The sequence below is a fragment of the Tachypleus tridentatus genome, chromosome 9 (genome assembly GCF_004210375.1).
Source record: "Tachypleus tridentatus isolate NWPU-2018 chromosome 9, ASM421037v1, whole genome shotgun sequence".
Classification (NCBI taxonomy): Eukaryota; Metazoa; Arthropoda; class Merostomata; order Xiphosura; family Limulidae; genus Tachypleus; species Tachypleus tridentatus.
The window spans coordinates 90,204,189-90,220,927 of NC_134833.1; the positions used below are offsets into that span (position 1 = coordinate 90,204,189).

General features: G+C 31.7%; 1 protein-coding gene across 2 annotated transcripts in view; it reads right to left on the reverse strand.

The window, feature by feature from the left end:
• Positions 1 to 16,478, reverse strand: part of LOC143225719 (uncharacterized) — a 42,201-nt gene extending 25,723 nt beyond the window's left edge. The window contains exons 1-3 of one of the 2 annotated variants that reach the window (XM_076455617.1): positions 16,379 to 16,451; positions 1,505 to 1,683; positions 1,165 to 1,300 (exon numbers count right to left, since the gene is read on the reverse strand). In XM_076455617.1, coding sequence (XP_076311732.1) covers positions 1,165 to 1,221 — 57 coding nt within the window. In that variant the 5' untranslated portion in view covers positions 1,222 to 1,300; positions 1,505 to 1,683; positions 16,379 to 16,451. Of the gene's footprint in view, positions 1 to 1,164; positions 1,301 to 1,504; positions 1,684 to 16,378 lie in introns of both variants that reach the window. The other variant, XM_076455615.1, reaches the window with a different exon arrangement.
• Between the last annotated feature and the right edge of the window lie 261 nt (positions 16,479 to 16,739).

Genomic DNA, 16,739 nt, shown 5'->3' on the forward strand with positions numbered 1-16,739 from the left:
ACAATCTGCAGCTCCCTCTCACTAACAAATTACAAAATTATTTCCCTAAAAGTACCTGGATTTGCAAAGATTTGTATTATTTGGAATATTACATGATTGTAAAGAGTCATCATATCTAATTAAAGTGTTTTCAAAGCTATTCATATTAGGAAAAAAAAAAGTTCTTATACTAATTTTAAGCCTGAGGTAATTAGATCCCTCAGGAAGCAGCCAAGATTGTAACTATAGGATTTCTTTTATAAAAAAGGAACATTTTCTTTCTTGTATTTTAATTTTGTCTTTGTAGTCTGGCTATATTGTGCAGGCATTTTCAACACCTAGAAATCTGCAAAATTACTCTTTTCACAATTATGCATCAAACAATTTCTGTGGACAGACACATTATTAAATTATTCATCAATGTGAAAAATAAAAGAACATTATCAAACATCTTTCTTTTACAGATTTGTTTTTAATAATTTTTCCATGCAATGTCTTTTCTTGTCATTTTAATTACTACTAACTTAAATTTTGCATACCAATTTTTGATCAATGTAACTATTTCAGTTAGCAAAGTCCTGCAACTGATGGTGCAGGTATTAAAATACCCACTAACAAGCTCAGCCAGTGCATTAGTGAAGAGCCAAAATCCCATCAAAACAAGGAAAGTAAAAAGAAATACTGGACTGGTATGACAGAAAGCTACATCCAATGAGGAATAACTGCAGCTTAGATAGATAAGACAGATGAAATTACGATGTCAACATATTAATACATGTGCTAATGCATTTATTGCACTGACTTTGATTAGTTTTGTTTAGAATTTCTCATGAAACTATACGAGGGTTATCCACCCTAACCATCCCTAATTTAACAGTTTAAGATTAAAGGGAAGGCAGCTAGTCATCATCACCTACCACCAACTCTTTTACCAATGAATAGCAGGATTGACCATCACATTATAATGCCTCTATGATGGGAAAAAAGCATGTTTAGTGTAACATGAATTAGAACCTGTGACCCTCAGATTACAAGTCAAGCACTGTAACCACCTGGCCATGTTGGGCCAATTTTGATTAGATATAAACTTATGCCTTGAACTATACTGATGCTGATCTTCAAAATTCTCAGAACCTAAATGCCTTACAGAGTACATTTCATGCTGGTTATTAGCTATATACATACCACTTTCCATCTTTCTTTTACCACGTGGTCAGGCTGTAATAAGTCTTCACTGGTCATAGTGATGGGGATCCTTGACCAATGGTTATCCTCGTTGTTGTTGTCGTCACATGTGGAGCCATCCCAGGAGCAGACGTAGCTGAAAAATTCACATATAACTAGTTTACATATCCATATTTGGCCAAGTAATTAAAGCATAAATACCACATCAAATGCGTGCTAGTAGCAAGCTATAATATTTCAAAATGTTAGGGTTCTTTATATTGCTAATTGATGTTTTACACTTTGGAAGGTTGTTTAAAATTTTGTTTGCCTCAAAATATTAGTTACTGTTTTTACTTACAAATCTGCATAAAAATGATGAATAAAGTATTTCTGGAGTAACAGTTCAGCTCTTTGTATCCCTTTATCCTCAGAAAATAGGAACTAGGCAAACCATCAATCTTTAACCACAAAAAATAGCTCAACTAGATGAAATCTTGACCCTTAGCCTCACAAGACAGATTGTCAATCTTATGATACCTAATAAAATTTGCAAAATGATCTGGTGTTTACATTATTTGAAATATGTTTCTTTAATCCAATTCAAAACACTGATTAATATTTTGCCCATAAATATTCAGAAAAATAAATATCAGTACTCATATTAACTACTTGTTGCTTTGCTTGCCAGCCTTCAGATATGTGGTTTGTACAAACTTCATTTCAAACTGTTCTTCATTCCAAACATTAAAAACATTTGGTTTTGAAAACCAAAAAACAAACTGTCTTATACTCAATGGCTGAAAGTATCTTACAATTAGAATTGTTTTCAACAAAACATTCTGGATAGAACCAATTATATATTTTAGCTAACTTAAAGGCACTAAATAAAACACACATGGTGTTGATGTCATTACAGAAATTCTTGGCTTACACATAGTATTACCACCATTAAAGTTACAAGATCTCAACAAGTTCTTAACATATTAATGTATTTTTCAACTATTCCTAAACACCACTCCTCAGTCAGAAGATTAAAATTCCTGTAAGACACGTGTATGCAAAACAAGGACATGAAACTGTTGCACATAGCTTAATTTGCATCGATAAGAATGTTCCTATAATTACGTTTAACTCACGCAGTAGCCTTCACATGACCTAATGCAGTAAATATTACATATACATTCAGCTTATAGTCAATTATATTTTTCCACTCATGTTTCTTTGATATATTTAAGACATTTTATAAAAATAAAAGCAGTAAATAAACTAAATATTCTGTGTGTATAAACTGAATCACAAATATGGAGTTGATACTCCAAAGTTTCATCAGTTCATGAATATGACTGGTGCATTATTGATATTTTTAATAAATACAATAACATTTACTGAAACCAAGATTGATAATCTGCTGCCACTTTTTTGTTTTTATAAACAACTTCAAATTCTGAAGTAGTTAACATTCCTGCTTCATTATCAAATATTAAGCATTAAACTTATCAGTTTCATTAGCAAGAAAAACAGCTATGCATTTTATTTATTAATGACAGTTTACTCTGCTTCTATTTCACTGAATAAACCTTTATTACACCCTTTATGATGCTGGATGTATTATATAAAACAAAAGTAACAAACACTATACAGTATACCTTTGTATACTGTGATATGATTAGAATAGTTTAGAGGGAATTCTGGTGGATCAGGTGGTCCATAGTCATCATAATTTAATGGACTTGTGGCTACATTGAAGAAAAGCCAAAATTAAATTTGTTTAAAACTAAAATTAATTTCAAACCAGCAGATATATTTAAAAACAAGCAGCCTGTTTAAATATAATATAAAAAATCCTCATATTAATATAAAAAGTTTCCTTTGTTGAGTTGCTCTCAAACATTCAATAATCATGTGATCAGAGTTTCTAAATGTTCTTTACACAATGTACACCATGCAATAACTTACTTACCCAAAGTTCTCTATTCCCCAACTTTACCTGCAAGTGATTGTGCTTACATCAGGATGATATATATCAGCTCTAATTTCTCACCATAATCCAGATTTTGTAGATGTATTCATGACAGAAAACCTCATAAATTATGGTTGTGGAGAGGAGGGTAGGATTGTATTTATAAGGTAAATTGAGATCTGCTTGAGATTTAGTTTAATTTTTAAAACTAAACACATGCAGTGTTATTTCCAAAATATGAAAATCCACAATACCCAGACTAAGACTGAGAAGGAAATTAGTGAGATTCACAAGGTCCAGTAGTTTACCTAAAACTCTGTGGCAGAAAGGTAACAGCCTAAATCACAACAACTGAAAGATGTGTTCAAATAAAATTTGAGTAGAATCAGAGCCAAAGTCAACTAATTTCATAAAAGACTGGACCAAATATGAATACTCAAAAAATGCATTCTTCTGAACAAGATATCACCCTAAGCTTCTTTTGATATACAAAGGTAGTGTGGGAAGAGTCAGTAGTCATAAATGAAGGTGCAACAATTAGCCATGATCACATCACAATGCACTGTTTTGTAATATTAATGGAAGATTATTGGAGAAGTAGACCAGTAATAGTTAATGAATGGACATGCTTCTGGGGCTAAAACCCTCTACATCTACATCAGAAAAGGTTTGCTGTCACATAATTGCATAATCACCAGGCAACTGGAAAGAGAAAAAATTAAAAAGAGCTTGGAACATACAATGATGGATCCTGCAACTCTAGGACAGTGTAATAGGAAAAAAAAACAACAAGCAGTAATGTATTGCCTGTCCTAGTTGGAGCCTTGAGATATTATATGAAGAAGAAATGTCTCATCTTGAATGATTCACAAGTATGTTCATGAAGAGATGATAAAGGTACTCACTGAAGGATCATCAACCATCAGATAGAATTCTCAATTGAGTTACAAAAGGTAGCACCTCCTCATGAATCCCCAACACAGAGAATGGAATTTTGTTTAGGACAATTACTAAGATATGTGTTACATGCTAAGGTCCTGGCTGGACAAATCCATTCAAACACAGAGTCTCTAGAGTTGTGATAAAAACTTTCATTACTGCCTCATGTTTCCACTTTAAAATTCCAATCCATGGTATTTTTGGAGTTAAAAAAGAGAGCAAAAAAATATACAGAAGCATGACAACTGATTCTGAAAAAAATCCTTTTTTTAAAAAACATGAGACTTCCCGATCCAGAACTTCTTACTAGATTAGAATGAGGAGGAAAAAAACATCATGACCCAACAGAAGGAGCAGTCAAACTCAAAGATCCCAAAAGCTACATATTCCACAGATGAATCAATATTCCAAATTTACCCCTTAACAGTTGAGATGAGAAATTTATCTGGAAGGAGAGAGGGTTACTGAGAGGATCAAGAAGATCTCACTGCTTCTCCTGAAGGAGAGACTATTGCAGGTGAAACTCTGCAAAGACAAATAATGCAGAAAAGCTTTTTCAAAGTTAGGTAAAAAGTTTGGGGAAAAAAGAAGCAAATGTCTTGTAACAATGCTTAATGGGCAAAGGTGTTAAAGGAATACAACACCCGTGGTACTAGAAGCTACCTCAGTAAGAGCAACTGCCAAGAAAGACTGCAAAGTAAACATTTTATTTTAGCTAAAAGAATCAACTGATTAAAAATTTCTCTGAAAAAGAAAAGTTTCAATATGAAGTGAATTATAACATGTAGGGTGTAAGTCTATGTAGAAGACCAATAAAAATGTCAATAATTTGAGAAATGAGATGAATAGAGGAAGAAAAGCTGGCTAGAAAACTATCAATAATTAGCTGATTTTCAGAAGCATCAGCTACAAGAAAACCAGAAGTAAGAATATATAACGATTCAAGAACTAAATCATCTAACGTTACAATAATAGTTCAAGCATACCTAAAGATATAAAAATATTCTGTGAAATTAGAATTCTAAAATATGAATTAATCCTGTTCTTTTCACAATGAAGGTGAATAGGCTTGAGTTAAACAATTTTTTTACACTAATATAATCATTGTAAGAATAGAACAATATTCCACAATTAAAGTTCCATATGAACTTAAAACCCACCAGGGAAATCAATAGACAATACAGAATTAAAGACCTCCTTACATACTAATCTTTAGGCAGACTACACAATCACAGTTTCTAAAGCAGGTTTAAAATTTCAAATATTGGCATAAGATGTGCAGTAATAATTAACATTTACATCAGAATTCATAGGGAATGTAGTTTATAGCATAACTTTCAACAAGAAAATCTGGACCATTATAGGAAGGCACCGCTTATATCACAGTAATTCACGTGAAAGAATGAAAAATACAGGATAAGTTGACGTCCTGCCTTACGTCAATAGCACATAAATAATTAATCACCTGGTTGTTGACAGCATGAGGACCAGTTAAGTAAATTACTAGAAGTTTTCTTGTCTTGACTATCTTTACATATAATTGTTTTACTATAATCTTTGTTTCAATTGTTATATTGCAACAGTTATATACATTAAATGTTTATATGAACTGAATGCTTCATTGTTAGGTAATAAATTAGATTTTATCGACCTTTATCTTGCATTTTTATTTTATTAAGGAAAAACCAGCAAGACTAATCACATGCAACTTCTCCTACACCTAATGACCACAATGAAATAAACCTTTTGATTTACAATATTCTCAACATGTTTTACACCTATCTATACATATAAAAATGATTTTTTTAAATGTAGGTACTTTTGAAAGTCTATGTTCTAATACAAAACTAAATCTTTATTTGTACAGCAAGTTTAATTTTTTTACATCTCTCCAAGGGACTAAAACTTTACCCAACATTGTTTCTGAAAGAGGCTGATGGAAATCAATTCAGGAGTATGTCATTTTATCACATCACTTTTGAGGGTGTTTCAAACATGTTCCCTGGAGATTACCTATATCATCAGTGCAGTATTTTAAACAGGCCCCGACATTTATAGAAACTTCACACTCAAAGCTAAAACTTGTAACATCCAAAATATTTCTTAAGATCATAAAACACCAGCTACTCTTGCTCTGGGGAAGATTGAAAAGTAAAAGAAAAGAATCTAATAGAAAAACAGACAAGAGGTAATAAAAGAACTCAAACTAGCCATATTCCAGGGTCAAACATCATGGTATGGAACTAGTATTCTAATGTCATTAATCTAAACATATAAATCAAGGCTGAAATGTATGATTTATAAATGTAAATATGTTGAAAACATATGGAAAAACCAGAAAACCAATACACGTAGTAAAATAAATGGATCACAGAATAAAACAAATAAAAATTATTTTGTATAGAAATACAAGTAAATAAAAACTGCAAATGAGTTATGTATACAAAACAGACAAAAGTTGATAGCAATAGGTGGAAAAATGAACATAGCAACGTAAAAATCCTGACAAAGGTAGGTACAAAGCTGTAAAAACAGACTAACAGAAACTACAGTTAGCATAATGATGTGTGAATACAAAGGATACAAACAGAAGCAAAGAGGTAGGTGAATATACTGTTACTGGGATAAAAAATTAAGTGGAACACACATTGGACATAAAATGTATTAATGGAGAAAAAAATAAAAAAGGTACATGGATAAGTAGACAAGTCATGATTTTTATTAGGACTAGTGGCAAAAGTTCAATCTATCCTAGTTGCACTTTTCAAAACTTTGAGTGAAATGAAACTACTAATGTATAATTTACTAGACTTGCTATATATATTCCTTTAGTTGTGTGTGGTGAACAATTTATTAGGACCAATGATAAGAAAAAACATAAATAAAATTTTATCACAAAAATCTTTGGCAATATCATTCTCAGCCAACTATTTTTTTCCTGTTCAATTTTTTTATACTTATTGTTTACAGCCTTTTTAAACACTAAGTTGTGGTAAATATTCAAGTAAAAATAAAACCTTCTAAATCTACTAAGATGTGTTAAAATGTCAAATATCACAACACATTCTGAATATCAAACATTTCCTTTGGATTCTTCTACTAATCGATGTATCTACATTTCTTCCCACACAAGATATAAACCATTGAATCCCTTTTTAATAAAATTTACACAAGTTGCCTATTCTAACAGTAACAGTGTTGTTTACTCAGGCAAGTCAGTGTTTCCTTGCCAAGTTGGAGTTAAACCAAACAAACCAACTACATGTATAACAAGCAGAAGAGGATATACTTATGAATGCATTACATTAGGATGAAATGCTGTTTAAGTAACACAAGTTATGCAGCAGCCCTACATTAACTAATTAATATGAACACCACCATTTACAGCACAGAGATTACGTGAAGACAAAGCCCTGAGCTGACTAATGTTCTATTTTCATCAATCCAAGGTTTGCCATTTGAACCATATTTCATTAACATTTTTATGAGAACATTTAAATCATCTGTCTTATGATTTAGAAGAAAAAAAAAGATTAAGTATTTTTTTTACTATACAGGAAAACCTGATGTTAATTTCTGTTAAATAGTCTAAATGTATAAATTATATGAAATATAAAATGACTTTAAAAACAAGAAATCTGGTCATTTTTATAAACTTTCACAAATGTTTTGGTTTAAAATGTGTGAAAACATTTTATTTTGGCTTTACAATAAAGTTGAATACTGATAATATTCAGTGGTTTACCCATTCAGAAACAGGTCAGAGGAAAATGAAAACTGTTGGTCCCATTAGTAATTTTTTATCTTTGTTTCAAATATTTCAAGTATAATTGCTTAAACAAAAACTTAGAGAAGTCCTAAAAATCTTATAACAAATTTTGCTCAGTAACAATAGTATATTTAAGAATTTTAGAAAAGTAACTTTAAGAACTTAAGAGTGAAACAAGGAAGGAAGAATAAAAATACCATCCCCAGTACATCTGTTACATCCAATGTTAACACCTTTTAACCAATACTAGACCTCAACAGACCAGCTAGAATACAAGAGTAGTAGTAGTTCAATTGCATTTATTAACTTGTGTGAACAATAACTGTTAAGGTGTGAATTAGGTTAAGTTGCAGTGTAATCAATTTTATACATGTTCATAAATTAGGTTATAATGCACTGTTTTATCAGTTAGGTACTCTTATTATTTTAACCATATTTTCAGCCATAATCTCAATATCAACATGGTCGATAACATCCTCACAATTTCAGTTTCATTTATGAAGTTGCCATCTAGTAAATAATTAAATGAACTTTGGTATGTCTTGTTTATTTTAAATCTTTCATTATCTGTAAAAAGTGTTGGTATGTTACCAAAGTCAAGAAACCAAGTGATGGCATTTACATTTTCACCAGACAACTGAGACATTTTACACTGGTCTGAAGTTCAGTAGCACTTCTTTTCATTCGTAAAAGGTAACAACTAGCCCATGAGTAAAAACTGTGGGGTACATTATCCTTAAGAGGCATAGAAAGTCTGTAGGGGTGTATACAATTATGACTATAGTAACATATAAATTATACACAAAGTACAAATTTAAAAATAAAGGTTTTAAAAACTACCACACAATTTTTACTAACATTAAATAGCAAAGTGTGTGACAATTAACACAGATGAATGACATGCAGTATATATACACATGAAAGTAAGTTATGTAAGAGAGTAGGAGTAAAAATGCATTAACAAAGGGAAGCATTATAAAATTGTGTGCACCACTGATCTAAGCTATCCAATTTTCTATGATAAATTTACATATAGAAACTTCTTCAACATAATTCTGATCTTTAAAATACTCAACCAACCCTCTCTTAACTAATTTCATTGAAGCAACTTCTACCACACCCAAACACAGACTACTTCACAGCCCATCAGGAGCAATGCTGCCATGTGTCTGAGCTCATCCATTAAGTTTAAATTAATAACTCGATAATACATGTATAAGTACTTATACTTACTCAGAAAACCTGGAGTGCTCAAATCACTCCTTAAAATTAGCAATAGCATATGGCAAAGCTGTGAAATAAGATGGACTCTAAAAAAAAAAAAATCAAATATTTTCCTTTTAATTTCTAAATAGTATATGGCAAAGTTGTCAAAGAAACTGTAGCATTTGTAAAAAAAACATCAAGTACAAATCATGTAAAAATTACAATAAAAAAAACCTTGGACACTTTTATTTTCTTAATCTTTAAGATGCATAACATCTAAAACTAAGATTGTATACAAAATTAAAGCTTCTGATATATAACTACAATATTTAATCATACAATCACCTCATACTGCCTATTTTCAGATATTACACGACTAAATTTAGAGGATTACCATGATAACTCACAGTAGATATTAATTTTTTTTCAAGGTAAAAATTCATAATATAATTTTGAAAATGTAAGTCTACCACTACACATTCCTCAGTGACAGTAAAATATTGCTGTCTTTTGTGGATAGCCTTAACATTCTAACACTAGAACAAAGAAAATATGAAAACCGTACAAAATAATTGCTCTGTTCACTTAAATTTTTACTTTATTTATTTTTGGAAAGAGAGTTTAATAAATAAAGTCTAAAAATATTACTAACACAATAACTTTGATTAATAAAACATGCATTTTAATCAAAATCTGACTTAAAACAAGAGCTAATGTGAACTTTGTCAAACTATGTTTTGTGTGGTGAAATTTCAGTGCCAAAATGAACATTGAAGTTTATTACTTCAAACAGTTTGGCACATCTTTGATATTACTTTTAGAGAGGAGGCAAAGTTTTGTTACTTGATAACTGATGAATATTAATGTTTCAAAACAGCACTGTCAGGGCTACTTCACTGTGTTTTGTTAGCATTAAGCAATAAGAGTATTATTTAGATTTTGTATTATCATGGAAATTGAATATTATAAAAGCAGAATGTTATAAAGCTGAAGCCTGAGATTTAGCTTGGAACATTGTCTCCAATTTTATTATATCACTAAGAATACATTTAATCAATACAATAATCTAATGATAGCTTTTTCATTTTTTAATCTTAATGAAGATCCTTGCCTTTGTATCTCTCTTATGTATTGTTATGCATATATTTAAGTAAAAGAAGCTCTTCATAATGAACCATGGTATTATCCTTATTAATACACATAGAGTATACTTTTTGCTGCTTCTTGTGAAATTCATGACCCTAATGTTAAGAGATTGTGATTTCATTTGATATTCTTTCTATATATATTGTTAAGCACCCATCACTTAAAGGTAAAACTTCATCCTTGACATATACACTAATAATACCTACAATAATACATAAGCCAATGAAGAATATTATAAAATGATAAACATTAACTGAATATACAATAGGCTGTCATTCAGAGAATAGCTCATACTGAACAAAGCAGTAATACTTAACTTACTTTCTTTGATTAATTTGTTAACTAAACAATTATGCACACAGGGCAGTGAATTATATTTAAACACTTTATCTGCTTCTTTACGTGACAAATTTATCTTACACAATAGAAAATCATACACGTTTAAGCACTGTATTTGCCTTATACAGAAATAACAAAATGCAGGGTGTTCAGAAAGTCACTGTGCAGTTTTGTAACAGCATTTATTCAGTCTATTTCAAGCCAGCAACAAAATAAGAAGGATCCAAGCCTGAATTGATACCAATGGGGGTCACTTTCAACATTGTTTATAATTGTCCTTCATATTTACCTCCTGTTTTCTATATTGAAACATGTCTGTTAATAAATATATAAGTGCACAGTGACTTTCTAAATACCCTGTACTTACAGGGAAAATAATAAGTACATACAAGTTCACAAAATTGTACACTGAAGAAAACTGCAGTAATAATTATATCAGCCACGGTCCTATGATGAGCAAATTTATGAAAGTTTATACTCTTAATGTTGTTGTTGTTGTTTTATGGCACAAAGCAACTGGGCTGTCTGCACCAAATAACCAGTAACAAAATAACAGTGAAAATATTATAAAGCGTAAAGGGAAATAAAGTTAAAATAAAAACAGTGGCCCAATATTAGATAAAAACTTAAATAGGATTAAAATGGCCAATGGTCCTTGAAAAATTAAAAACATTTGTAAGGTGGACAGTGTCACAATTGCCAATGACACTTTCTAACATTAGGAGGTTATTTCACTTGAGGAACCAAACAAGACAAACATTAAACATCCTTTCTAAGATCTTACAGACAGTTTGTCAAAGCAATTGGACAGGAGTTTGAAGGAATCTTGGGACCCTTCCTGGACTTGGAAAAATGGAGGACAATAGGCCAGTGTCAAGCATCAAAAAAAGCATTCTCCTGGCAAATCCAATTAAAAATAACTGGAAGAAGAGCAAGAAATGCAAGAGATAGATGGTGCAGAATCTTATAGCAAATACTATCAGGTCTGACTGATGTACTGTCAGACCAGTGAAGAGCAAGCTTCAATTCCAAAGTAAAGGGGCTATTATAGTCATAGAGACAATCAGTTCAGAAGGAAAGGTGATTGATCTGCCAGAGTCTTGATGGCTAAGAATGTGAGAGATGAAATAGATGTACTAGATGCATGAAAAAACTTAAGCCAAGAGTATAGGCAATGCTCTGAGCATCACCAACTTCCTGGCTATCAGAAAGCAAGATAAAAAGGAGGGCAGAAGTTTACTGCCCACTAATCTTCTGAATCTTGTTCCATATGACTTAGGAAATAGTGGTATAAAAGATGCTAGTTGTGTACTTAATCTAAGATTCCTTCTGGCTTTGATGTCTGAGCTGCCACACATGTACATGGCCAATTGAAAAGCAATGCAGTTTAAAAGTGTGGGATACCTACAAAAGGTATCCCAGGCCTGTTTTTGAGCCCTCTTTGCCATGTGGCAGGTAGGATTCCACCATGGATAAGAATACCATGGAAAGCATGTCGAGGTTTTAGGAACACACAGTGGCTGCCACACAGTCAACTATCAATGGCTCACAGGTTATGGCAGGATCAAGTTCTGAAAAAGTAGCAAAAGAGAGCCAGTTGGCCTGGTCCAACTTCCATCAAGACATGTGGAAAGGGTGGCATCAACCATGGCCAGTGTCTCTCAAAATGATAGGAAAATTATCACTGCCTTGTGGGTTACTATCAACCCTCTAGGAAAAGAAAGAGAAAAGTGAAGGGAAACAGATAGAGAGATTAACAGCAGTAAAAGACTGATTCTGATTAGTTGCAGGAAAATAAATCTAAGAACCAGTACTGAAGAGAGAGAGGTTGTGAGCCAAGAACTTACGAGCTAGGGAACGACCCCTAGCATTAATATAAGCACCACCCCAGAGTGGATTATGTCCACTGAAATCTCTCAGGATTAGAAAGGGAAATGGCAACTGTTCAATGAGAACGTAAAGGTCTGATTGGTCATAAGTCTCTCCAAAAGACAGGTAAAGAGAACAAACAGTAATAGTACAACCCCAGGAAACAAGAATGGTTACAGCCTCCAAGGATGTATTTAGTGGCAAAGATAGTTCAGGCACATGATGATCAATCAGCAGTGCTATCCCTCCACACACTCGTCCATCACACAACCTGTCATTCTGGTACAAAAAAAACTGCCAAAGAGCAACTGTATCAACAGGTTTCAAAAACATTTCCTATAAGAAAAGACACACGGGATAATAAGATTCAATCAAAACCTTTAAAGTAAACCATGTTAGAATAAAAACTTTGCCAAATTCACTGTATCAAAATGACCATTTCACCACTTTTACTTAGATGGAGGAGAACTGGACAAATTTCCATCATGTTTTTGACCATGCCATTTTTCTTTAGTAGAAAAAATGGTGAGAGCAGAGATAGGAGTAAACATTGACTCAACAACTCTTTTAACAATTGAGGGCAAAAGACTCTTCATGTGACTGGAGAATGACTCTGTTATAGGCACAGAAAGATCTGTCTGTACTCCCACTGTAGTAGTAGAACAGAATGCATCAGCATTTGTTTGAGATGGATTGGGGGACAATAACTTCAGAACCTCTATGCAAGAGATACTGTTCAGTCTTCAAAGGTAGAACCACTATAGTTAAGACAGTGTGGGTCCAGTTTGCACTCATATGCATCATGGTCTTTGTCACCACAAAGAGCATATGTTAAAGAACCACGACATGATGTGTTTGAGTCACCAAACCTCTGACACTGGAAACATCTAAGATCGTTGGAAATTTATGGTCATACCTTACAGTCCAGACAATCTGCCTTGACTGTGTCAGGTGAATGTGGTGATGTGAACATCAAAACCAGATCACTATAAACATTATCCAAAATAAATGGTAAAAGCCATTATTATTAATAAGAACTTGTGAGTGAAAATGAAGACCAGTGTAAAATAATACATCAACTATACTAAACCTGCTATAACCAATGCTGAAGGCTTTTAACACAATGTAAGGGCTCTTTAAGGAAACTGAGATACAATATAGGCACAGTAGTAGTTTGTCATCAACTTTATTTATATCATTATGTAAATAAAGCAGGATAAGAATTGTTTTCACTGAGTCTTTCAGGTTCACTGCAGTACATTGGGAAAACTCAATTTTTGAGTCATTCCATTTCCAGAACTATTGAAATTGCTTGATGAATTGCAATATTTGACTCATTAGCCTTCTATGACCACTGCAGTAGCTTTAGAATTTTAACACAAAATCAAAGTTCTAAATTAAAAATAAAAATTATGCTTTTTATAAAGTTACATTATTTTACAATGTTCATACACCCATCAATTCAAGAAAAGGTTTAAAGAAAAGTCAGAGAGGTATTTTGCCAGTGGAACATGAGAGAAGCATGAAACATAGGTAAGGGAGTTTTTCTTTTCTTTAAAACTGTGTGCCTAACAACCTCTATATTGACATTACAAGGAAAGTAATAATTTCAAATTTTACATTTACCTATATAAAAAGATAAAAATTATAGTTAGACAGAAAAAAAATCTTTCTTTTTGTGGATGAAACAAAGACAATGTATAAATACTTTTATTAAAATCTGTTGGAATGATATTCTTCAGTACCTTGTTATGTCCTAGTTAAATTTTCAAAAACCACAATTTTTCAAACAAGAACTTCAAATTTCTAACAATGTTTCACCTGTAATCTAAGATTAAGTGTATGTGATCTTCCACCTGTAATCTACAACTAAGTGTATATAATTTTTCACCTAAAATCTAGATTTAAATGTCTTTGAACAACATTCAGCATAGATGTTTTTGAATTTATGCTTCACTTTTTACATCACTGCCAAAATTCTCTAACAAGCTGCTTCTTTCAATGGAAAATGAACTACATATTTGACAAAACCAGGGCATTTGCTGGTAAACATCAGTATCAGCTAGAGATGAAAACATTTGCATTAGAGGTGAAGTTGCTTTGACAAGTTGATGGTTTCATAAAAATGTCATAAAGGGAGAAAAATGAAGGCAAAACAGGATAGGGAAAAGTTAAGCAATCAAACAACAGGTTAAAAATGTGGGTTACACCATAATACATTTACATATCCACAATATTATTAAGCAGCATTTCTTAATAAATTCAAAGGTATTTGTATAAAAATTGACACCAGATTATACAAGTTTTAGTAACACATTTTTGTAACAGACATTTATCCTTTATCTAATGTAATTTAAGATTGCATCAGTAAAGAAATGTTTTGAAAGTTTACTATTAAACTCAAACTATCAGCTGATTATAACTCCAATGCCACTTCTCAAATCTTTCTATAATGACACTAAATTTTTCTATATTTGCTCATATTATGTTTGAACTTGCTACTAACACTTAAGAGCATAATTAATCATCTGATTTTAACCTCTTCCACCATCAAAACTGAAAATGGTAGTTACCCTGCATGCTGGTTTCAGGCTAAAACACACAAGAGTTTATCTAACAGATTGATGAGGATTTGGGTGACCAAGGTTGAACCACTGATTAATCTTCTACTTAATGACAGTGCCTGAAAGTCAGATTTCTGATGAGACTAAAAAGCTATTTATATGCCCCCCCCTTTTTTTAAAGAGAAATCAGTAATGAAAACATCAATACTGAAATTTGCACATTTTTCTCGATTCACATCAAGAAATTCTAAACTATTTATTCAGTTTCTTAGTGAACCAATTTCTGAAGTTGTAGAATGTGATTTATATTGCACTGACAGACTTTTGAGATAGTGAATGATTTTTTTTCTTTCCTTACATCCTTTTTGGGATCAGCCAGTAGTTTTGTAGGCTAAGAATTTTTACATTTGGGTAGCTAGATCATTCAGCAACCAGATAGAAGAAACATGTTCAAAGATGGATATTCAAACATGCAACCCTCAATTAATTGTTACCGGCAAATATCAATTACATACAAAATAAATATCACTACAAATCAGACTGAGAAATGTGTTCCAATAATAAACTTAAATCATGATTTTGGGAAACAACTGCTATTAGATCACAGATTTAAGTGCTGTAAACTTCAAACTGATGTACAAGATTGTTCTGTTAAATATTGTTCAAATGTTATTATCATCAATTCTGTTATCTTAATGATTCTAAATATATTTATCAGTAATAATTTGAAAACCTATTACAGTCTTAACTTTTAATATTTATTTACATAAATATAATGTATACGTATAAAAAAAAAAGAGCTTATTAGTCCATCAAGGCTGTCCCATCCACTAAAACTAACAATTCACATGCAGTCGTATATTTAAATATTTATCATGCTATCCTTTAAACTCTTAATTTTACTACACAATTACATGCACACAGTGATTCAGGTAAAATATGGCTTGTCTAGTGATCATGGTAATCAAAAGTATTTAATTTTAGTTCTTATAAGTTTCGCATTAAATGATAGCAGTATCTATTATCGTTTTCACTTGTACTTCACAATTACAGGTTTGTTGGAACCCCAGACATAGATATTGATAACTGAATGACTTCGTAACTGCGTTCGTCTCTAAAAGTATTACAACGTAATCTCACTATCACAACAGAAACAGCTGTGTAATAATTATAAGTCCAATATAAACACCATTCACCCTACCGTTACAATATTAATAATACTGACTATGGCAATGGCGAGCTGCAAGATTAAATTGTAAATATTCACCATGATTTAACTTCGATAACTCATATTTATTATTTATGGTTATATTCTTGTATATATATGTAGCTGCACTGCAGTTCTAAATAAAAATAAATATATGTAATAATTATCATTATCAAATTTAAAATAATAGCTAAAGATAATTAATAAAACATCATTACTGAGAAAATTCTTACCTTCAATTTAATATTTTTGACTATCTATTTCTACATAATTTCTGTCAGCTTTAGAAAAGTCCCATAATACCTTCTGAATCACGATGTCGTAATTAGCACGCCATCTATGAATTGGCTATAAAGCTTTAACATTTTAAAATTAAGTTGTGTTTCTCTGCAATATTACGAAAACAGACTTTTCAACAAGTATTATTATAGCTGCAAACCTTTCAAGAGTCTAAGATATCGGGAATTTATTCCACCAAATCCTTTTTTCTACACATAACATATTAGGTGAGTAATGTAATAAAAAGGAATGTTTATGGATCTGTGTGTGTGCGATCACTATAACTTCAAAAGGAAAAAAAACCAACATAAAACT